Source organism: Mytilus californianus, unplaced genomic scaffold (assembly GCF_021869535.1).
Source record: "Mytilus californianus isolate M0D057914Y unplaced genomic scaffold, xbMytCali1.0.p SCAF_10, whole genome shotgun sequence".
Classification (NCBI taxonomy): domain Eukaryota; kingdom Metazoa; phylum Mollusca; class Bivalvia; order Mytilida; family Mytilidae; genus Mytilus; species Mytilus californianus.
In genome coordinates, this window is record NW_026262582.1 from 70,669,077 (window position 1) to 70,694,706 (window position 25,630).

Below are 25,630 nucleotides of genomic sequence, written 5' to 3' on the forward strand. Positions count from 1 at the left end.
ACCTTGACCTCATTATCACAGATCTATTAAAAATGTTAAGTTTATGTGATACTTTTAGTAAAACCTTTATCCTTAATCTTTCAACATAAAATCAAGGGTCAGTAAAGCAGGCGAGACATTTCAGCGTATGCACTCTATTTTTAAAATGAATAAGAATATGTGATGGACAACTTCATATGAAACATCTTGTAGATACCGCTTGTATCTTTTTTAGCAGGAAAATCACAAAAATTCATGTCTGAATTTTATAATTTATACTAATTTTGGTTTTAAACCTACAGGCCCCAAAGAAGGAAGACAGATTTTTTCTGATATAGAATTCCAAGGTCTGTTAACCAGTGGTTCATACAAATGTTTTTGGAATCGTGTTTTTCTTACTGGTCCATTTGGGGTGGGGAAGACATGTTTAGCAAAGATTTTGGTGGGAGATGAGGCTCCTGAGCAGCGGGAGTCAACAGATGGTATATGGATTTATCTCGGCAGAGCTGGAATGAATATAAAGGAACGTTGTTGGATTTTCTTACAGAAAGGTATTCAAAATATAAACAATAGAAATTGACGCCTGTAAATGAATCTCAGAGTAATGTGTTTTACTCAGAGAAGGGGTCTGATCTTAGATAACTGGTCAAAGTTCGAGTTATAATGTAAGGTAAATATGTATCTCCAGTTATATTTGGAATTAAACTTCAGATTAGAGTCAATGTTTTAGTTAGAGTTATATTTCAAGGTATTTTGATGTTAATTAATACTTTTAAAAACATTTCTTATAGTTTGGGTTTTTCAGTTTAAACAAAAAACAATTTAAAATGCCACTTTTAATGTAACATCTAAATCTAAGTTTTGTTATTTAATTCACTCTTATTGAGTATATATTACTGATATTGATATTGATATTATCTGGTAGGAGATCTGAAAACCTTTATAGTCTTTATTATTTGTTTTCTTTGGATGCTGTCTATCACCTTGGTTTTTTGTTTATTCTTTTGACTTTAGTGGTTAAATCATTAGTAATGCCCCAACATTTCTTATATTTTTTCTTATATTTACACTATTGAAAGCATCATCAGCCATAGCCTTTTTGCTTTTTGTGTTTAGGGTATATGTAGTAGATAAATAGAGTAGTATACCGCTGTTCAAGTCATAATTTCGATTAAGCACAAACAAATCATGGTAACAAAGTAAAACCGAGGGAAACATAATCCCGAAAGGATTCCACGGTACCTTTTGCAGCTTTCCAGGGGTGGTTCGGATAACGGAGGAATCTACCAGTACATACGTACATACATACATACATCTATCTATAATAGAAAAACAAAGGACCAACAAGAAACACTGAACTACAACAGTATACAAACGCCACATATCATGAAAACAGACTGTAGATAACAACTGCCATATTTCTGACTTGGCACAGGACCTTTTAAGAAAAAATGGTGGGTTGAACCTGGTTTTATGACTAGCCAAACCTCCTGCTTATATGGCAAAATTAAAATACCGCTAAAATGAAAACACTACGTGACAGGAATACAGTACAAACAAACGCTAGAACACTCAGCACAGAGAAATACATAAATAAATTATATAATAGTACTATACAACATGTAAACCGCAGAATAACAGCAGACACCTCCCATAATTTTCGAATTGTAGAAATATGTTTCAAGGTAAATATGAAATGACATGGTAATATCTGTAGCCTTAATGTAAATAAGTCGTTTGAAATACATGAATAATTGGAAAATTCTGGCCTGCTCAGCATGCTCAGATAATTTTTTCAAAATTTGCCTCAAACAAAAAAAACATTGTGTAATTCCTGCAACATTTTAATACAATACGTTGGTTTCCCTCCCGAAGACTACAAAATTCCCTTATCATCAAGCCAGCAGACGCTTTATTTAATATATAACAGTCTGTCACTATCCAAGAACTATCTTTGTAACAATATAGGTTATATGTTAGCATTAGCTTGTGTTGGGATGGATGTTCAAATCATATCGTATAAATTTGAATTTTCTACATTTTCAAGTTTAATTTTTAAATTTTTGAAGAAAAAAAAATTCCTTGATTTGATGCTTTGTGGAGTCAAACTTGTCTTAATCTCTTAGATACTCCTTTATCAATTTTAATAATCAAATGTAAACAACTTAAATGCTTGATTACTGTTTCAATTACTGCAGGGTTAAATGCATAAATTACTTCGAATACATTTGTAAGAGTTGTCGCCAATACTCTAGGTCTACCTTTAAATTAAGTCCATGATTTTCTTGTTTGAAATGTTTTACATTGTATTGTGCCAGGGCCAGGGGTAATTGTAGTCATTAATCAGTTGTAATCGATTACGTTTTACAATGTAATCATATGTCACCATGCAATGCCTTTCTTAACAATACGTCGTAATTTAAGAGTATTTCCTAAGTTGATGTGAATTTATGTTTTTTAATGATTAAAACACATGTCTTTGAAACTAACTTTTGTTTGATAAACCAGATTATATATTATTTCAGGGACTATCTTGAATGCAACCGTGCAAAGTTTGCTACGGAGTAAAGAAATTTCAGGTGTTACAAAATCTAACGAGGAGATGGCAGATCCTCTTGATGCTAAACATAGGGAGAAAATCCAAAACAAAGGTTCTGTATCATCCAGTTCAGGTCATGTTACATCAAGTCCAAGTGCTGCAAAACGTGAAGAGGAAATGACAGACCGAAGTGGTGTTAAGTCTAATGTCAGTACTCCAGTTGTACACACAATAAAGTCAAAGTTTAAAGCATTCTTCAGTCTCCCAATTCGAAAACAGAAAGTATTTAAAGGTATTTGTTGTTAATAATATGTGTGAATGTAAAAATCATATCATATTGTGTGAACGTCTAGTTGTTCTTATCAGTGTTGTGCCAAACCTTGTCCATGTCACAGTTTATGTTAACCAACAACGTCTTTAAACAGTGTATTGATAGCTGTGAAATTGCACCACAAGGTTCCATACTTCAAACAAGGTTGGGATTGATTTTGATGGTTATCGCCCAAACTGTTTAAAAGGACCAATAACATAGGATGTACATGTTGCCTGACAATAATTTGTGTATAAGTCTATGGATCTCTATGAAATTGTACTACAAGGTGTCATACAACAAGAGAAAGGTTGGGATTTTTTTTGTGTTATTGTCCTAACTGTTTAGGAATGAGGGGTCCAACAAAAAGTAGTTTTTATTTTTCAGGACTTGTGTATAAATGTATTGATATCTGTGAAATTGTACAACAAGGTTCCATACTTCAAAATGAAAGTTGGGATTGATTTTGGGGGTTATGGGCCAAACTGTTTAAAAGGACCAAAAAACTAGGATTTAAATGTTCACGGACAATAGCTTGTGTATAAGTCTATGGATCTCTATGAAATTATAGCCAAAGGTTCCATACAAAAAAGAAAGGTTGGGAATGATTTTTGGGATTATGGACAAACTGTATAGGAAGTAGTGGCCTTAAAGACTAGGATTACCATGTTACCAGACAAGAACTTTAGTATAAGTCTATGGGTCTCTGTGAAATTTAAACTACAAGGCACTGTACCGAAAATGGATAATTTGGAATGATTTTGTGGGTTAAGGCCATAAACATTTTACTAAAAGGGGCTAAACGAAACTTTTTTGTACTTTGTATCAATTGTTTTTTCTTGATATAATCGGAGTATTATTCAAGGAATTGAAGTCATTTGTGTCTTTAATATGCTTAATCTAACCATGTATTCATATTATGGATTTTGGACTCTTTTTCCGTCTGTACGTACTTTTTCAAATCGGCCCAAATCGGGGTCTTAATAAACCATAATGATTGTTCAAATTAAACAAAAAAATAATTCATAAAGTTCTTTGATATGCCGGATGTGTATTTAAATTATGGCCTTGTGTCCCTATTATCAATTTGGTCAATATTGAGTTCCAAAGAACTCTAAATTAAAGTTATGTTGATTTCATCTGAAATCTAATTGTAAAGATTCTTTGATATGCTTTATCTAACTATGTATTTATATTTTTTATGTTTTACTATTATAAGAGAAAGGCCAATTTCAAACTTTTTAAGTTGAAGGTCTTAGACAACATTCATTCTGAGGCATATCAACTAGCGCACTTTAGACCATTTATTTAACTAACCTTTATGCCAAAACATAGATGTCACCATATATTTTTTGCGACACATATCCTCTCCGGACGTGGTTGCATCTAAATACACCCCACACAGCTAAATGTATCACCAATTTTAATAAGGTTTTTACTGCATAGAATGGAAAAGTCCAAAGGATGACTATATTCTATTCCCCAGTCTAACATTTGGGTGTAAAATGGTTTAGTACATACATGTATCATTTTAAAGATCTATAAAATAATCTATGCTTTTGAATCATTGATTTATTTGTATTCAAACATGGCTGTTAAATGAATATCAGTGCAATATATTTCAAAGTCAAAACATTTGAAAAGTGTAACAATGCTTTGTGAATTTTGATTTGTCTGTAAAAAAAAACTTGTTTGACAAACTTTAAAATGCACAATTATCCTTTTTTTTTTTACCAATTACACGCATGATATATGTGATTAAGAGACACACAAATATATAACAAATATACACGACTATCTTTAAACTTTGTTTCAATTATCAATTCTTACATACAAAAAGCAACTTATTTTTTGTTTTCAGGTCAAAATGATGCAAATCTTAAATCACAAGACGATAAAAGTGCTATGATACATGAAGCTACTAGAGATGATAGTGCTGGGAGGGAGGGAGACTCGGAAGATAAATTGACTGCCAAGGACATGTCAGAGGATGAAATTATAAAGCTAGTCCGATCTGAATGTAATAAAGGCAATTACGAAATGGTAATTGTCCCCATTGATTTGTGGGACTTTGGCGGTCAAAAAATATATCACATGACACACCAACTATTTATTACTAGCAGAGGTACTTTTCTATTGATTTTTAATGGCAGCAAAGGTATTAATGAAGAAATACCAGACTATATAGACCTTCCTGGCTGCCATAATCAAAGGAATACAGCAGGTATGTTATCATTTATAAATGGGTAAAACAACCTGTCTATTTACATACAAATAAGATATTTTATAGTCTTTCAATATAGGTAAACTGTTGATTGCCTTAGCTCTCCTTGAATATTAACAAACAATAGGCTCATTTGTGAAGATGAATACAGCAGCAAGATCTTGTTTTATGGTTTAATTTAACTTCGAGATAAACTGACTATTCGTATTGGTGGAGGTTTTTTTTTTTTACTGTATTAAAGAAGGAAGAATTTCATTGCTCTCTTTTATATTATACTAATGGAGAGAAGGACCAATTTCTGATGGTAGACAATCACCTTCTCGTGAATGATTTATATGTATAAGAGCAATTACAAGATCTGTTTAAACATTAAATTCGTTTGTTGGCTAATTCAGTTTATGAGTTATGCAAATAAAAAGTAAAATCACAACAATACTAAACTCCGAGGAAAATTCAAAACGGAAAGTCCCTAATCAAATGGCAAAATCAAAAGCTAGAACACATTAAACTGTCATATTCCTGACTTGGTACAGGCATTTTCTTATATAGAAAATGATGGATTAAACCTGGTTTTATAGCTAGCTAAACCTTTCACTTGTATGACAGTCGCATATAATTCCATTATATTGACAACGATGCGTGAACAAAACAAGCAGACATAATAGGTAAAACTGTATTGTTTGAGGCTATGTCTGCGGGAGCAGCAACATATTTATCCTGAAAAGAAAGATAATAAAGCTAACTTCTGAAATGATTGAAGAGTTGCTTTTGTTTTAAATTCAACAAGGCATATTACAATTGACAAGATATCTTTGATTGCTATGATTAGAGAGTGGTTGTGGGAATTAATTATTTTCATTTATTTATAAATGCCTATTGTTAAGCAATTATTGGAATGCAATTGTATACTTTCAAACATATTAACATGAATATGTGTTTATTGCAGTCTATCTCGTCCATTGGGTTAATTCAGTCCTTACATATTGTAAGACTTTGACTGAAAATGGAGGATACCCAAAAATCAAATTTGTTGCCACACACAAAGATCAAGTAAAAGTAAGTACTGAAATAAATTCAAAAACTATGAAACTCTTAAATTTTGCCATGTAAGACAGAGTAGTAAATGAATGTTGTGTTGACAACTCATCCGTCAGTGAACCCCTTTATCCCTGAAGCTTGAGGAAAGATTGAAATATGTTAAAGATATGAACCTGCCGTAATGAAATTGTTTGTGGCATTTTGATCATCCGTCTAATTTACTAGATGGTTCATATATTAGTATAAATAACTCTAACAGTTTTTAGCCCAGACTACTGAATTTTCACAGAAAGATTGCACACAAGTGATGCACTACTATTACAAAATTGTTTGAAGATTTTTCCCCCATTTTTCTTACTTCACAAATGAGTGATTTTCAACACAAATTATAAATAATGAAACAGATTTTTGCTATCAGCTCCTATTGTTGATAACATAGATCTATTAAACCATGAAGAATGTATTGTAGTGGTGAACTTGCAATTTATTTTTTTTTTAAATATTTTCTAATTGTTCTAGACTAAATCAATCTTCATTATATTTTTAAATCATTAAAAGTTGTTGACACATTCTATTTTCATTCCAGATCTTTGAAAGTACACAAAAATTTAGCCGGAACATTTCATAGGACATTCTGAAATATGATCCATCCATAATAATGGCCATTTTTGCTTGAAATATTAAATGGCGGTTGTAGGCAATTTTGGACCTATCCCTCCTAACAGCATCAGTTAGTGCCCATGTGACAATTTAAATGGTCAATTGCTATCTCCTTTGGAATTCTCTGAATATTCAAACAACCCATTTTGGAATTGCTCCTGATCATACTGTTGTAATATAACTCATATTTAATGCTTCCTCAACAAATGTACAACGCAATGTAATGTTAATTAATATATTTTTCTGTATACCTTTGTTCAATTTAGGTGATTCCAGAATGAAATGATATATAAACTCTTGCAATTAATATTTCAATTTTAAGCAAATGTCGAAAAGATTTTGGCTAGTATCTCATTGTTTTATATATCTTTGGGTATATTAAGATTAGTTTTAGTAGAAAAAAAAGTTTGAATTATCCTGTACACAAAAAAATCAATATTATCTCTTGAATAACATGATTGTATATATAAAGTTTTGATGTTTGTATATTTTAGGGTGATGTTGAGGAACAGAGACGATTCTTAGAAGACTCAATCGAAGAACTCTTCAAAAATCATGGAGGGAAACAACATCTTCAATATCAACCACTTATTTTTGTGGATGCAAGAAACAAGGAGGACGAAGAATTAGACACATTGAAGAAGCAGTTGGTGGAAGTTGCATTAGACCATCCTTGTTGTGGTGAATTGATGCCAACCAAGTTTGTACCCCTTGAACTTCAATTAGCCAAAAAAGTAGAGGAAAAAAAGAAAATACTATCCATTGGTGAACTGAATGACCTTAACCAGCAAAATGAAAAACATGCATTAACCCCTGATCAGCTAAAAAAGTTCCTGAAGGTTAACCATGCCCTGGGAAAACTGATCTACTTTGATGAAGCTTGCTTGAGAGATAATGTTATTATTGATCCAGTGTTTTTGGTAGACGTGCTACGTTCCATCGTTACTGATGAACAGTTTTGGCCAGAACATCTCATTGAAATATTAGGAGACCTCAAAGACAGTGGAAAATTGTTGAAAAAGGATTTATATGAAATATGGAAACAAGACTGTTTCAAGGAGATCTCAGAGCATAAAGACTATATGGTAGAAATGTTAGTTCATTTGGACATAATTTGTAGACAAAAAGACGATGAATATGAATCAGAATATTTCTTAGTTCCATGCATGATTAGTACCAAAAGAGAAGACAGCCCCCAATTAGAGTTTGACAGAAGCATTCATCTGGCTTATAGGTTTAAGGAGGAAGTTGTACCACCTGCTATCCTTTACCGATTCATTGCGAATTTCATATCAATGTGGAAGCTTCGAGTCAGTGCTAAATCCAGTCGCCTGATGATCTTTACAGACAGTGCTGATGTTACAATTGATAATGAGCATGACATGAGAATTGACATTCAGGGAAATAGATTTATAGTTTCTCTTTCTCACAAAGAAAGCCAAATTTCCATTGTACCTACAATTGCATCAACAGCCCAGGAATGCCTCACGCATGCAATTACAAATATTTCCAATTTCTATTGCTCAGTTTCAGATGATTCTGATTGTACTAGAGATTTGCCTTTTACTATTCAAATTGGTATAGTTTGCGGGTCAGATCTTTGCTTTTTTGACCACATGTTGAGATCTAAGAAGGAATGGACATGCCCCGATCACAATAGAATACACAAGACTTATATTGTGTCCAGATGGTTTGCAGACAAGGTATCTATCTTTTATAGAATTTAAATTTTTTTTTGCTGTTGGATGAAGAGTCAGTTCATCTTTAAATGAATTTTAGGCTTGAACGGTCATTTTGAACTTATAATCATATGAAAAGTTTGAACAATTCATTTTTCAGATGTGTTCATTATTTCAGTAAATTTTCAGACTTGTCCTTGCGGTACATTCAGTACTGTTCAGATTATTCCTTATTCTTATTAATTCAGTACTGTACAGAAGCTTTTTAGACAATTCAGTATGATGCTGATGTATACAGGTAGATAAAAACTACTTAACAATCTGAACATAGACTGAACAGATCTTAATTGACTGCATGGGGAATTGTCTGAATAGTTCTGAATTTACCGCATTGGATGAGTAAATGAAGTATGAAAATTGACTGCATTACTATCAATGAGTTGATAATGTATTATTCGGTCTTTAAAAGAAACCAAAAAAACCCAAAAAAAAACAACGCTTTCTTAATTTCATGCGTCCAAAGCACTTTTCTGATTTGATCTTTATCAGGAACGCTTAATGCTAAATGTTTGAAAGTCGTGGATGTATAAGAATAGAAACAGTTTGTAAAAATCTGTAAGAAAGGGTTCAATCACCATTTTGGGTTCTATGCAGACAAAATCAAATATCAACAAGAAAAATGAATCAAAATGCTGATCTAAGAATACTCACAGTTACTAGTTGGTATAAATACAAAATCCACTAGAACATCAATACATGCAGCTGCATCAGATTAAGTGTTAAGACATCATAAGTTCATTAAAATACAATTTAGTTTATCTTATCTTACAGTTACATACGGAGGATGACAGATGCCCAGAAGATTGTCCTGGTAAGAAATATCTTAGTATTACCAACATTAGTTTGATTTGCTAGTATTTATAATATTACACCTAAAAACATTATTTTAAAGGTTTGTGTGTTCGTTTATAAACATAAAAGAAAATTTTCTAGAGAAACCAATGAGACAAACCCAAAAAAATATATAAATCAATATGAATAAAAGGCAAATGAGATATTTTCTATATAAAGCATAATATAAACACATACCTATTGATAAGGTCGAAGTCCAATCAGATGTTTAATGTACATAAGCGAAACAGTAACCTATCAACACATGCTAATCTATAGGTGTAATACCACCAAATCATAGTACGTCACATCCGGTTGCATACGAGAAAGGGTCGAAAAAAAAAAAAATATTCCCTTGAATTTGACAGTTGTAGGTAATTAATCCTACATTTCATTGCAGTAAAAAATTTCTGGATCATAAACATATATTTTGGGTATTTCAAAGAACTATTATTAGCTCACCTGGCCCACAGGGCCAAGTGAGCTTTTCTCATCACTTGGAGTCCGTCGTCGTCGTCCATCGTCGCCGTCGTTAATTTTTATACGAACGCAAAACAATTTTGTGGTCGTATATTGGTATGACGTTGGCGTCGTCGTCGTCCGGCGTCGTCGTCGGAAGACACATTGGTTTTTGCACTCTAACTTTAGTTTAAGTGAATGGATCTCTATTAAATTTTACCATAAGATTCAATACCACAAAAGGAAGGTTGGGATTGATTTTGGGGGTTATGGTACTAACAATTAAGGAATTAGGGGCCAAGAAGGGGCCAAAAATAAGCATTTTTGTAACTTCCAGACATAACTTGTGTGTTAGTGTATGTATTTCTCTGACATTGTACCACAAGGTTCCATATCACAAAGGGAATGCTGGGATTGATTTTGTGGGTAATTGCCTCCAAATTTTAGGAATTAGGGGCCAAAAAAGGGGCAAAAAACAAGCATTTTTCTTGTTTCATGATAATAACTTGTGTGTAAGTGTATGGATCTTTCTGAAATTGTACTACAAGGTTCCATATCACAAAGGGAAGGCTGGGATTGATTTTGGGGGTAATTGCCTCAAAATTTTAGGAATTAGGGGCCAAAAGGGGCAAAAAAACAAGCATGTTTCTAGTTTCAGGACAATAACTTGTGTGTAAGTGTATGGATCTTTATGAAATTGTACTACAAGGTTCCATATCACAAAGGGAAAGCTGGGTTTGAGTTTGGGGGTAATTGCCCTAAACGTTTAGGAATTTGGGGTCAAAAAGGGGTAAAAAAACAAGCATTTTTCTAGTTGCCACACAATAACTTGTGTTCAAGTGTACGGATCTCTCTGAAATTGTACTGCAAGGTACCATACCACAAAGGGAAGGCTGAGATTGAGTTTGGGGGTTATGAATTATAAGGGGGGTCAAAAAATTTGAGGGGGGATTTTTTTTTCCTTTTTTTTCTTTAAAATTTTCCATTTTCAATTGGTTATTTCTGATTTATATTTAAAAGCAAGTAATAATGAATAATGATATGGTTTGAATAGGTAAATTAACATTTTTTAAGTTCTTAGACCACATTCATTCTGTGCCAGAAACCTATGCTGTGTCAAATATTTAATCACAATCCAAATTCAGTGCTGTATCAAGCTTGAATGTTGTGTCCATACTTGCCCCAACTGTACAGGGTTCGACCTCTGCGGTCGTATCAAGCTGTGCCCAGTGAAGCATTTTATTTACATTTTGAACTTCTTCTATAGAACCACTGAATGGAAAGAAACCAAACATGGCATGAATGTTCCTTATGAGGTGCCGGCCAAGTGTTGTTACTTTGTAGCCGATCAATCTTCCAAGATGGCCGCCAGCGGGGGACTTAGTTTAAAATAGGACCCTATGGGATATACATACAAATGTCTTCTTTTTGAGAACCACTTAATGGAATGAAACTAAACATGGCATGAATGTTCCTTATGAGGTGTTGACCAAGTGTTGTTACTTTGATGCCTATCCATCTTCCAAGACGGCCGCCAACAGGGGACTTTGTTTAACATTGGACCCTATGTACAATACATACAAATGTTTTCTTTTAGAGAACCACTAAATGGAATGAAACAAAACATGGCATGAATGTTCCTTATGAGGTGTTAACCAAGTGTTGTTACTTTAAAGCCGATCAGTCATCCAAGATGGCCACCAGAGAGGGACTTAGTTTTACGTAGGACCCTATGGGAAATACATGCAAATGTCTTCTTTTAGAAAACCACTAAATGGAATGAAATAAAACATGGCATGAATGTTCCCTATGAGGTGCTGACCAAGTGTTGTAACTTTGTAGGTAATCAATCATCCAAGATGGCCGCCAGCGGGGGACTTAGTTTAGATCCGAGCATCACTGATGAGTCTTAGGAAGACGAAACGCGCGTCTGGCGTATTAAATTATAATCCTGGTACCTTCGATAACTATTAACATAGGACTGTATGGACAATACATACAAATGCTTCTTTTAGAGAACAACTGAATGGAATGAAACCAAACTTGACATGAATGTTCCTTATGAGGTGCTGAACAAGTGTTGCTACTTTGAAGCCGATCCATCATCCAAGATGGCCACCAGAGAGGGACTTAGTTAAACGTAGGACCCTATGGGAAATACATACAAATGACTTCTTTTAGAGAACCACTGAATGGAATGAAATAAAACACGGCATGTATGTTCTTTATGAGGTGCTGACCAAGTGTTGTAACTTTGTAGGGAATCCATCATCCAAGATGGCTGCCAGTGGGTGACTTCTTTTATTATTATTTATTTATTTTTTATTTTTGGTGTTTTAACGCCACTTTTAAGCACCGTTTTTTGGGCTATTTCGTGGCGGCCAGTTTTTATTGGTGGAGGAAGCCGGAGTGCCCCGAGAAAACCACCGACCTTCGATAGGAAAGTGACTTCTTTTAACATAGGACCCTATGGGAAATACATACAAATGTCTTTTTTTAGAGAACCACATGACATGAATGTTCCTTATGAGGTGTTGACCAAGTATTGTTACTTTGATGCCTATCCATCTTCCAAGACGGCCGCCAGCAGGGGACTTCGTTTAACATTGGACCCTATGTACAATACATACAAATGTCTTCTTTTAGAGAACCACTAAATGGAATGAAACCAAACATGGCATGAATGTTCCTTATGAAGTGTTGGCCAAGTGTTGTTACTTTGAAGCCGATCAGTCATCCAAGATGGCCACCAGAGAGGGACTTAGTTTTACATAGGACCCTAAGGGAAATACATACAAATGTCTTCTTTTAGAGAACCACTGAATGGAATGAAATAAAACATGGCATGTATGTTCTTTATGAGGTGCTGACCAAGTGTTGTAACTTTGTAGGGAATCCATCATCCAAGATGGCTGCCAGTGGGTGACTTCTTTTAACATAGGACCCTATGGACAATACATACAAATGTCTTCCTTTAAAGAACCACATGATATGAATGTTCCTTATGAGGTGTTGACCAAGTGTGGCTACTTTCTAGCAAATCCATTAACCAAGATGGCTGCCAGAGGGGACTTAGTTAAACAAAGAACCCTATGGGAAATATATACAAATATCTTCTTCTAGAAAACCGCTTAATGGATTGAAACCAAACATGGTATGAATGTTTCTTTAGAGATGCTGACCAAGTGTTGTTACTTTGTAGCTGATTTGTCATCCAAGATGGCTGCCAGCAGGGGAAGTAAGTTTAACCAAGGACCCTTTGGGAAATACATACAAATGTTTTCTTCTAGAGAACCACTGAATAGAATGAAACCAAACATGGCATGAATAATCCTAATGAGGTGCTGACTAAGTGTTGTTACTTTGTAGCCGAACCATCATCCAAGATGGCCGCCAGCAGGGGACTTAGTTTAACATAATGACCCTACGGAAATACATACCCCAAGATTTTTTATCAAATTACGCGGCCAATATTAAACCAAATTTGACCTCAATAATTATTAGGGTATCTGTTATGATTTTAATCTATTTTTACATGACTTCCAAAACCAAAGTAGAATCAGGTGAGCGACACAGGCTCTTGAGAGCCTCTACTTTTTTTTATTTGGTGTTTCTATAGAATATTTTGGAAACTTGAGGTGACATGGTTACTAAAGCTTGTACACAGGTATAAAAGAGGTGAACATTTGATTGGTTACTTCCAGTGATGTTATTTTCTTATATGGAATAAAATGTTATGTGAAATTTTGTCTATAGTACTGGACAGGATAAAACTTTACTCATGCCAAGTATTTCTTTATTTGAAACAAAGATATATTCTGCATTTTTTTTTTGAAAAGTGCAAATTTTACAAAGACTAATAGGGGAAAATCAATGGTGGTATTTCACCTATAAGGTTAAAAACAAATCTTATTTTGGATGTACATTTTAATATATGACAGTAATCACTTAACACACAGTAATCAATAAGATTAAATACAAATCAGATATTAGACTTGCATAAAAAAAAATCATCGAAAATACCAGGCTTGTAATTTTAACACCAGACACACCTTTAATATTCAGAAGACTTATCAGTGATACTTGAATAAAAAATCATTAGGATAAATGCCAATTACATCATGTACATATTGGATGTACATAAATGACACTTACCCATCCACACATGCCAATCGATTGGTGTACATAAATGACATTGAAATATTAACACATGCCAACCTATAAAATTAAAAGCAAATCATACATTAGATTTACATAAGTGAACCAGTAACCTATCAATTCACATATTGCTAACTCTATTTTTGAAAGACTATATGTTGATCAATGTATGTCCTTGTTATTTGTGTCGTTGGGTTGCTGTCGCATTGATGTTTTCTCTACATCTCCTTCATTTATACCTCTGATCAGTATTATTTATGAGTGATAGCACAGTTAAACTTGTTCAAACTGAAAATTCTATGATGTCTTGTCTACTAGTCTAAATTAAGCAGAGATTTAAATAAGAATAAGATAAATCAGAATTTTTTTGTGCATTTAATCTTGCAAAGTTTTAATTTGCAGTAATGTAAGTTACGATATATTACAGGTCTAGATATGGCATGGTTAGATAGCAATCCAGATGATAGACACTTGGGACGCTTAGCAGCTGAAATGACAATGGACGAAATACGAAAAATATATATGCACCTAAAGGAAAAGAAACCTGCTCAGTCTTGGGAAATAATTAATGAGTCAATCAACAAAGGATCTTTTGATATCAAAATCAACGCTCTATATGACTGGAAGAAGAGTTCATTGTATGCCTCATTCAAGCAGCTTCAGCATAGCATGAAAGTTGAAGATATTGACATTCACAAATTATGTCAGGTACAGATATATGTTTTATGTTATTTTACATAAAGCCAATAGTAGTATTCTGCTGTTCAATAGTCATAAATCGATTTAACTGAAACAAATCCGGGTCACAAACCAAAACTGAGGGAAACACATCAAATATAAGAGGGGAAAAATACGGAACAACGTGCCCAAGTACCATTTTCACAGAGTTACCTTATAATTATCTATTTTCACTTTGCCAGAAAATATTAAAATGGATTAAAAACAATGAAATAGAAAGACAAAATCTTTTACTATTGTAATTTTCAGCAAGTAATGCTCCTCAAATTTTTTGATTGATTTAGATTTCCAAAAATGCAGGTCTGGTGTTCCAAATTATTTGTTTGGTATCTTGGATGATTTTTGTTTGTCCTCATTTTAAGAGTGTCCTCTCTCAAAATAATTATCAATTGATTGTTCGTGTTTTAACCCCACTTCTAAGCGCCACATTTGGGCTATTTTGTGGTGGCCAGTTTTTATTGGTGGAGGAAGTCGGAGTGCCGGGAGAAAACCATCGACCTTCCATAGGAAAACTGACAATCCTAGTCAATTAAGATTTGAGTCGAGTGCACCCGCACGAGCGGGGTTCGAACTCACAACCTCAGTGTTGACTGGCTAGTGATTACAGTAGTATAACTACTTAGACCACTTGGCCACCGAGGCCCCCTCGAAATAATTATTGTGACCAATGTTTGAAAAAAAAAAAAGGTCCTTGACAAAATCTGTCAACAGCAAAGGTGATTTTATGCCAAAAACCAGTGAGTGCTTCTTTATTTCATAAAACAGAAAGACATGAGGATGCGAATGTATGGGCTCGAAAGAAAAAGTGTCTAACTTATATATATGGGATCATACAGGAAAAACCTATTTTTTTATTTCAAAATTGTGTGTCTTATGACTGATATGCATGTCTTATTTTAGATTTCAAGAGAAGTTCAAAAAGAGTTTGGTAAGTCAAAATTTTTGAAGTTTAGAAAGAACATTACACTTATAAAACACATTTCTGGATTTACCTTCTTAAGAAATGGTCAATCTTAAAACCTAACTTGAGTGCACGAAAAACTATTACACCAAAATGTTTCAGCTTCGTATGAAAAGTTGGAACCTTAGTTTCCTATTTCATATGCAAATTATTATTGTTACAAAGGAGAATTTAAGAAAGATATGTTAAAAGTCATGACAGTACTACAGAACGGACCACGTAACTGATTAACCCTTTACAGAATAGCAGTCCTTCAGAAATGGTTTTGATCAATTTCTACAAAATGAAGATAATGCTTTATAAATAAGTGAGTCTGAAGCTTGTGCCTGTATTTACCTAAATCAAGAAAGCTTACAAAAAAGTAAAATCACAAAAAAACCAAACTCTTGAGGAAAATTCAAAACGAAAAGTCCCTAATCCAATGGCAAAATCAAAAGCTCAAACACATAAAAGGAATGGATAACAACTGTCATATTTCTGACATGGTACAGACATTTTCTTATGTAGAAAATGGTGTATTAAGCCTGGTTTTATATCTAGCATAACCTCTCACTTGTATGACAGTCGTATAAAATTCCATTATATTGACAACGATGTGGGAACAAAACAAACGTATATAATAGGTAAAAATGTCAAAAAGGGGTACAACAGTCAACACTGTGTTATAATCTTAATCACTAAAAAAACAAACAAATATGTGACAAAGCAACACAAAAAGACATATAGACAAAGCATACAAACAAAAATGAAAGACAAAAATACAAAAATTTACCATAGTACAATAACACAATTACGGGATGTATAAGTACCGAGCCATGTCAAATGGATATCACCAAAAATAGACTAATCAGTACTTGCAGACGTATAATCATATTAAGCTACACAATAGAAACTTTGAATGCCAAGTATGTATTAGTACAAAGGATCAGGAGCTATTGACAAAAATAGACCTAAAACGATTGGTAAAAACACCAGCTTTGTCTGATGGACCTTATTCTCTCATTAGTTGAAAGAGACATACAGAAAAGCTCGCTTTGAATATTGTCAGTATCAAAGGACTGACTACTGAACTGATGATACCCTTGGGATCTAACAGTCCATTGGCAGATACATTTATCAACAGTCCACCAGAAGTGGTATCAACTTAGTATTAGATAATGGAAACACTATCAACCTTGTATCATATGTTTTTTTATTCTCCACGCTTTTTGAAAAGGGCATATTTTTGTATCCGTTGCCGCCTCTGAATAGTGTTACATAACTATTGAAACCTTCACAGAACTCACTGAGATAAGTTATTGTTACATCTTTTATTTTTAGTTATCCTAATGATTTTTTGGAGGGTTACTTCTGTTTGATTATGAAATTAGTCATATCTGCAGACTGCATATTCATAATTCCCAGTTTTTAGTTGCACTTAGGTGCTCATTTTCCTTTTGAAATTGACATTGTATTGATAAATGATAATGCATCTTTGAGTCATTGTATTAACTGTATATAGTGTAGATTTATAGTTCCAATTAAATAAGTAGCTTTGGAACACTGTAAAACTATCATGTTATTTTGGGCAAAATACTATGAGTTTCAATTTATTTCAATAATTAGATTATTTCTATTTTCATCAAGGGTTATCATAATGCGCCTCACATGTTTTTATATGTAAACGTCCTTGGTTTTCAAAGGTCGGGTGTCAGCATTCCTTATGAAGGTTAATAGTATAAAGCTTTGGAAACGCAAAATTTATAAATATACAAATAAGAAGATGTGGTACAAGTTAACAACTGTCGGTCATCTATCGTATATAAAGTATTTGGTCATTTTAAAACAATAATTGTTGCTTTTAGACAGTTTGTAATATTGTCTAATTGGGCTTCTAATATGGTGAATGAATGTCTCACTTACATATATATCATTGGTTCCCTGAAAATACTTTATGTTGCTAAATGACATGTTTTCGACCACATTTCTCTAAATAACCCAAATCAAACTTTGGCCCTTAAAAAAAAAGGCTTGTATTGATTTTTGGGTCATAGTCACATGGAGACAATTATGGTTTCTAAATGATGTCAGTAAGAAAGGTGAGTTTAGGCTGCAATTAAAAATATCTTTGTTTCCCCTTACCCTACCCACCATTTTGGAAGTGGGTAGGTAGGTAGGCTTTTTTTTTTTTTTTTTTTAGAGAAAATCCCTGAAATATATCTAACACACAGGAAAACAACAAATTGAACTTTATTGATACTAAAACAACATACTGTATAATGTAATATGCATGACAAGAAGACCTTACAATTTCAGACTAGAAAATGTTTGTAAATATCAATGTCTTTGTGACTTAGAGTAGACCACATATAAATTGAGACACGGTTCTATATTTTTCTTATAGTTTTATTAATTCAATTGAAAATATAAAACCCCAACGAGACTGCTACCTAGTAACATTCGATGCAAAAAATATGTACACTTGTTTTTCATTTAAGGAAATACTAGAAGCCACAAACCGTGATCCAAGCGAGTATGACTACGCCTATTAAGGCTTATTCTAGAAAACTATGAATTTATTTTTAACAATAAACTTTACCATGTTTATGTGCGGATCAGTATTCGCTGAGTTAGCAGACCTTACAATGTTTGTTAATTCTTGAACACATTTTACAACACTTTCAACACAGAGAAACAAAATGATAATGATAGTTGAAGTTCACCTACGAATTTTCCTGTAATGAAACAATATTCTTAGACACTGTCATAATTATACAAAGGAGAAAGATTCTTTAACGAAGGCATAGTATGATACAAGACATTAAAACCAATATCAAACCAACTGAAACATATCAATATCTGCACAGACACTGCTCTCACCCAAAAAGTGTTTTCATTGAAAGGATTTTTCAAGGGTGAAGTATTGAGGTATCTCAGAAACACAAGCAGCAAAACTGATCTTAAAAAACAGTAAGAAGCTCAAACGAGGATATCAAATATCTGAAATCAACGATTTTTTTTTAACAAACACAAAATACAGAAAGGGAAAACTTGCTAACACATCGCCCAGCGAAATGGGAGCATCCGCTAGTACTGTTAACAAAATTCAACCCATCTATACAGAAACTAAAAATATAATAATGAAACACTGGCATCTTATTTCACAAAACCCTGAATGTGTGACCATATTTAATCATCAGCCCATTATAGCTTATAAAAGACATAAGAACTTACAAGAACTTTTATCAAAGCATTAGCTGGTATAGTCATCTCGACTTTTCACAACACAATATGATACTGAGCTCGAAAAAAATCAACTACTATTTTATCCAAAGACAACTAGTGTATGGTCCAATATCACATACGAAATGAAACAAAATAGCATAAATAGCACGTCAATATACAACTTATTGAGTCAACCACTGATAAAGGCGAACTCACTCTCAGGGATTTACCACAAACACGGCAGAAACACCAGGCCTAACATTTAAGCTCAAGGGTGAGCTCGGATGCGCAATCGTAACTACTCGGCCATTCTCGCTACGCATTTTGTTATTGAAGGCGTAGCTAGAATGGAAGAGTAGTTAAGATTCCTCGGATGCATTTATTTAAAACATTATTCCATTCCAATTTCAGTATCATTGCATACGTTGTTTACCCTTTGCTGCAAACACAAGCGCGACAATGATATCGCGGAATGTTGAAAATACGGACCATTCAAGGAAACGAAATTAAATAAACGAACTTTTGAGCGAAACGAAAAAAAAAAAAAACAACAACGTAATTTTTGAAAAAAATTATTTCAGTCGGCGGATTTTTAGAGGGTCGGTCGGGTAAGGGGAAACAAACTTAATTTTAATTTTGGTCTTATGACAATATTATTAATCAACGTTGACTATAAAAAGAAATTGATAATTCTGTTTATATATATAATTTTTGCAGACCAACCAAAGGAGAAATTGCTTATTAGACCATCAAGTTCCATTACAAAACTACTGCCTGATCATATTGGAATTCAAACATTCCAGCTTGGAATAGAACTTGGGCTATCAGTTGTTGAGATGCAACAGATTGCAATGAACCATGTAACAAATCTTCGTGGCCAAACAGAGGAGGTCCTTAACACATGGAGGTCTAGGAGACTGCCAGAAGCTACATATGAAGTTTTAGTCAAAGCTCTTTGTCGCCTTGAAATATCTAGTGTATTATCATACATAACATATGAAGAAGAATTAGAAGAAATAGTTGAAGTAGGATTAAAGGAACAAGTAGAAGTAGGATTAGAGGAACAAGTTAGAGGTGTGTACATTTTGACAGTGTAACTCCTTTGTCTGACATCAGAATTGTGCATTGACTATATATTACGTTAAGAATTAAATGTCCTATCAATTTTACTCCCGTTATTTCTGATAAACTACCTCTTAAAATCCAATGTCACTTGAAGAAGTTGAACTTTAGTGTGGTTTCTGCAATTACCATTATAAGGCAAACTGATTATATGGTTTGGGCTGTGCTCATTGTTGAAGGCCGTACAGTGACCTATAGTAGTTAAATTTTGTGTCATTTGGTCTCTTGTGAAGAGTTGTCTCATTGGCAATCATACCACATCTTCTTTTTTATATCGTCCATTTGACCAAATACCTGACAATGATCTCATTTCAATGGTTCTTTGATTTACCTTTAGATTATGTGCTTGAGTGAGTTACTTTTAATAAAGATCAACTATAGTTGATAAATTTATACATATTAAAAAAATTGTTATTGAATTGCCCAACCTAAAACAACAGATAAAAAATAGCCAACTCAATACCCTAAGATAATGGCAAAAGAACTAAAATTAAGCCGCAAACTTATTCTACACAGAAAACAAATATTGGGCAACCTCAACATGCCAAAACAAACCAAAAGCCTCAGTTTAAACTCAGATAAATAAGAAGAGCTATCAACTTGAAGCAGTTGTCTTTTCCTCTTGAAGATCAAATATCCCCTTAGTAACTGGTATGTGAAACTAGGAAAGGAGCACAGAGTATTGGATAAATTGATGTGTGAATGTCTATCTGTCAACTTTGAATTCATGGTCTTCATTCATTCATCATCATGAAGTCTACTTTACGCATAAAACAGAGAAACAAACATGTAAATTTTGCCGACATATAATCATATTAGGCTACACTAGATGTTTAACCACTTGAAAAAAATTATCAAAATAAATCAGAAAGTAATTTGCTATTTACTTCAGTGGTTATTCAAATAATGCAATCAGACAAAGATATATAAAGATACAAAAACAACAAATTATCCTTATTATGATAGTATGATAGTCTAATCAGATTTATTTCATATTTCCCAAATACAGAGAGAATCATACAGGATATAGAAATCAGTCAGATTTTAGATTATATGATGACCCATTTGGTAATATCATCAGATGACAGACGCAGCATTGAACATCACGTTAGACAAGATGATCAGAATAAAGCATTGCTTGAAGTAATGAATAAAAGGAGACAGTCTACTTATACTGTGTTTGTTGATGCACTACGGGCAAGTGGATACACAAATTTAGCAAATGAATTGAAATGGGATTCACAGGAAGAAAGCTCAAGTGAAGCATTAGAACAACCTCAAAATAAAGGTATGAGCAGTCTTTTCTTTTTATGAAAATTCACAAATAGTAGACTTTGTATTACATTGATGTTCTTGATACATTTCAAGTAAAAAAAAGATCTAATGTTTGTTTGTATAGGCGAAAGAACCAAAGGGACAATCTATCCAGAAGTTGATGGTAGACTGACAAATCCATGGCGCAAAAAGAAAAAAGCAACAGTTTTCAAAGCACTACATAGGAAATTAAACAATGCAAAAACCCACAAAAATAAATGGGGAAAGGGTAATCTCATATAGGCTAACCCTACAATCCTTGTGACACCGTTGTTGATTTTAGCGGTTTTTGTCGAGCCTGCGACTTTTGTCGCAGAAAGCTCGACATAGGGATAGCGATCCGGCGGCGGCGGCGGCGTTAGCTAACTTCTTAAAAGCTTTATATTTTAGAAGATGATAGACCTGGATGCTTCATACTTTGTATATGGATGCCTCATGTTACGAAGTTTCCGTCAGTCACATGTCCAATGTCCTTGACCTCATTTTCATGGTTCAGTGACTACTTGAAAAAAAAGTTAAGATTTTTTGTAATGTTAAATTCTCTCTTATTATAAGTAATAGGATAACTATATTTGGTATGTGCGTACCTTGCAAGGTCCTCATGCCCGTCAGACAGTTTTCACTTGACCTCGACCTCATTTCATGGATCAGTGAACAAGGTTAAGTTTTCGTGGTCAAGTCCATATCTCAGATACTATAAGCAATAGGTCTAGTATATTCGGTGTATGGAAGGACTGTAAGGTGTACATGTCCAACTGGCAGGTGTCATCTGACCTTGACCTCATTTTCATGGTTCAGTGGTTATAGTTAAGTTTTTGTGTTTTGGTCTGTTTTTCTTATACTGTATGCAATAGGTCTACTATATTTGGTGTATGGAATGATTGTAAGGTGTACATGTCTAGCTGGCAGGTGTCATCTGACCTTGACCTCATTTTCATGGTTCAGTGGTCAAAGTTAAGTTTTTGAGTTTTGGTCTTTTTTTCTAATACTGCATGCAATAGGTCAGCTATATTTGGTGTATGGAATGATTGTAAGGTGTACATGTCTAGCTGGCAGGTGTCATCTTACCTTGACCTCATTTTCATGGTTCAGTGGTCAAAGTTAAGTTTTTGAGTTTTGGTCTTTTTTTCTAATACTATATGCAATAGTTCAACTATATTTGGTGTATGGAAATATTTTATGATCTATATGTCAGTCACGCAGGTTTTATTTGACCTTGACCTCATTTTCAAGGTTCATTGCTCAGTGTTAAGTTTTTGTGTTTTCGTCTGTTTTTCTTAAACTATAAGCAATAGGTCAACTATATTTGTTGTATGGAAGAATTGTTAGCTGTACATGCCTGCCTAGCATGGTTCATCTGACCTTGACCTCATTTTCATGGTTCATTGGTCAATGTTTAGTTTACTTGGTTAATGTTAAGTTTATGTGACAGTTGTAATAAAGCTTTATATTTAGGACTATCAACATAATATCAATGATTAGTAAAGAAGGCGAGACATTTCAGCGTGTGCACTCTTGTTATTCTTGGTTTGGAATTTCTTTATGTCGTTGATACAATTGCAATGTAAACCTGAATGACCAGTGTTTTGCATCAACCATCATTCACTAAAATGATTTTTTTTTTAAACATACAGTTTTTGTTTCTTCAATTCCAGTTTATTTTGTTCTGATTTACATACTGAGAATTCCCTCAAAAGTTTCTCCTCGGATTTTCCAAAATAATTTAATACTTCTGTGGTCATGATCAATGATCATGACTTCCCGTGAAACTCTTGTTTTTTATTCTTATTATACATGTATATAAAGTGATAATAAAAACTGTTAAACAATAAATTGTAGGATTGTCAGAGAGGACTGTCCCAGTGTATAGAGTTCGTCTACAGAAGAATTATTCAAATATCATTAGCTGTATAGATCATGAAAACATAGTAGATCAGTTAATATCATGTGATATTTTGACAATAGCTGATAGACAAATGATAAATGCTTGTCCAGCACAAATACAAAAAAACAGAAAACTAATGGATATGCTGTTGCATGGAAGTGAAAAGGGATTTATGGAATTTCTCAAAACTCTACGAGACGACTATGTCTATACAGAACTGGCAGATGAAATAGAAAACACACCAGTTGTGAGCAGAGATTTATCAACCTTGCAGGGTTGCTATAAATAAACTGGAAGAAAGTAGGTTATAGGTATATTCATTTTGTATCTAAAACTCTGAATATGTTTCTATCATACTAAGATAGTATAAATAGCCTGAGTATCAAATAATTTGCAATATGGAATTAACTATTGGATTTGATATTTGGGGCTTAATTTAATTTGTTGGTGACGATTATATATAATTTAAATTCTTCTGAAAACTTTTATTTGTGAAAGTGCAGTTTTGATCAACAGTGTTAAAGAAAACAAAAACAGAAATAGCATACACAAAAAGGAAAAACAACAAAAAGACAAACACCAGTCCACCATACACCACAACAGTGTTAAAGAAAATAAAAACAGACAATAACATACACAAAAAGGAAAAACAACAAAAAGACAAACACCAGTCAATCATACACTACACAGAAAAATAAAGGTTGATTTACATAAATGCCACTATACTATTCCATTCTTTATAAGAAAAGTTACATTCTCTTATGGTTATGAGCTGCTTAGTCTCTACTGTTAGCATGAAGAGAAATTTCTCGTATCACACTGCACTGCACCAAGTGTGATACGAATAAGTGATATGTGATATGAGAAATGCGTTTGTTTGATTGGCTAATCCATCATCATGAAACAATATTAAAACATTTCCATTTGCTTTTTTTTAGGTCATTGGCAACTTTCAAAGTCAAAACGATTTATATTACCTATATAACAATATAGAAATGTGTGATTTCTTCAATAATATACAAAACACATGCAAATCTTATCCTTGTGTTAAATTGTATAACATTGTGAAGCGAAAATTAAACAAATGTCAGATTTTAAAGTGTGATGCTGGAAAAGGACATACGACACCATGCTGGCATTTTATTTAGAATAAAGAGAATGTTTACAAGAAAAGGAATAAATTTAGCTAATTATAAGAATGGGATATCAATTGATCTCAACTATCAGTATTTAATCTAAATAGTAATTATAACTTGTCACAGACTCATTACATTGAATTAAATATCTCATGTTGATATTAAGGGATATTAAATCCTCACTCATTATGAAACATATAATAAGGGATTTCAATGTTTTTTTCTCAATTTCTGTGATGAAATAATGTCTTATTATTTCAGAGACAACAGATAATACCTGAGATGGAATTCAAGAAATCTTGCTAACATCAACAGTATGATCTCATTTTCGATGTCAACAGGTTTTCCTCAACATCTGATTGTTAAGACACAAAAAAACAGAGAAGACAATGATTGGCAGAAGATTTAAAAGAACAACCAATTCAATATCACTTGAGTTAATGTTCATCCATATATAAACATATCAGTATCTTATGTTTTTCTTATATTGTGTGTTTTTGCTTTTTAACTGATAAAGATATGTACATATCTGTTTATATTTTAATCTTGTTGTTTTGTACAGTTATTAGAGTAACAAATTATCACTGTCTGATTCAAATACTAGTAGTGTTTATCTTAATTATATTATATGTTATCATTTATATTTTTTTTCATAGATAATTTGCTATTTATCTAAGTTTGTAAGTTATTCAGTATTGAATTAACGGTTTGTGAAATGTTGTAGATTATCTTAGTGTAGATATGTAACATAGCATTATGATAATATAATCAAATAGTATTCTGCAGATTTAATGGAAAACGTTAGCAGTATGTATGATAGCTTAAAGAGACAACACATGAAATGGACTTGCATTTTATATTGATTTCAGGGTTTGTTGCCTGCGTTGTGTGGATGCATATGTTTCATACCTAAAAGAAACAAACATGATATGGACATTTATTTTATATTGTTTCAGGGTTTGTTACCTGCGCTGTGTGGATGCATGTGTTTCATACCTTAAAGAAACAAAAATGATACGGATATTTATTTTATTGTCTCGCCTTGACGGAGTCAAAAAGCAAAACATAGGTATGCTGTTTCCGGCGGCGGCGGCGGCATCAACAATGTATTAGTTTGTGATTTGGTCTAGTTTATGGTGAGCAACAAGTGGTAGGTCAATCATATTTGGTATGCAGTTGTATAAGCATTGGCACATCTCATTTCCATGGAGATTATTTGGCCCTGTCCCCTCAGTTATGGTCTATTGACTTTGAAACTTATGCATATTTTACATGTATTAGTTTGTGATTAGGTCAGTTTATGGGGAACCACTATTGTTAGGTCAATGATATT

The 25,630-nt window shown here is 33.3% G+C and overlaps 1 protein-coding gene across 1 annotated transcript; it reads left to right on the forward strand.

Annotated features, from left to right (window-relative positions):
• The first annotated feature begins 285 nt into the window (after positions 1-285).
• On the forward strand, positions 286-24,828 carry LOC127718447 (uncharacterized). Its single transcript, XM_052224467.1, has 12 exons — positions 286-530; positions 2,505-2,810; positions 4,690-5,052; positions 5,999-6,108; positions 7,245-8,453; positions 9,261-9,300; positions 14,365-14,645; positions 15,576-15,603; positions 19,558-19,914; positions 20,972-21,250; positions 23,116-23,461; positions 24,559-24,828. Exons 1-11 carry the CDS (start codon positions 491-493, stop codon positions 23,448-23,450), a joined length of 3,348 nt encoding a protein of 1,115 aa, XP_052080427.1. The 5' UTR covers positions 286-490; the 3' UTR covers positions 23,451-23,461; positions 24,559-24,828.
• The last annotated feature ends 802 nt before the right edge of the window (positions 24,829-25,630 follow it).

Excerpts from the sequence above, each read along its gene's own strand:
- LOC127718447 (XM_052224467.1), top strand. The coding sequence starts at position 491 with ATGAATATAAAGGAACGTTGTTGGATTTTCTTACAGAAAG. Across the intron at positions 14,646-15,575 it reads ACATTCACAAATTATGTCAG|ATTTCAAGAGAAGTTCAAAA; the intron begins GTACAGATATAT and ends GTCTTATTTTAG. Across the intron at positions 19,915-20,971 it reads ATTAGAGGAACAAGTTAGAG|AGAGAATCATACAGGATATA; the intron begins GTGTGTACATTT and ends TCCCAAATACAG.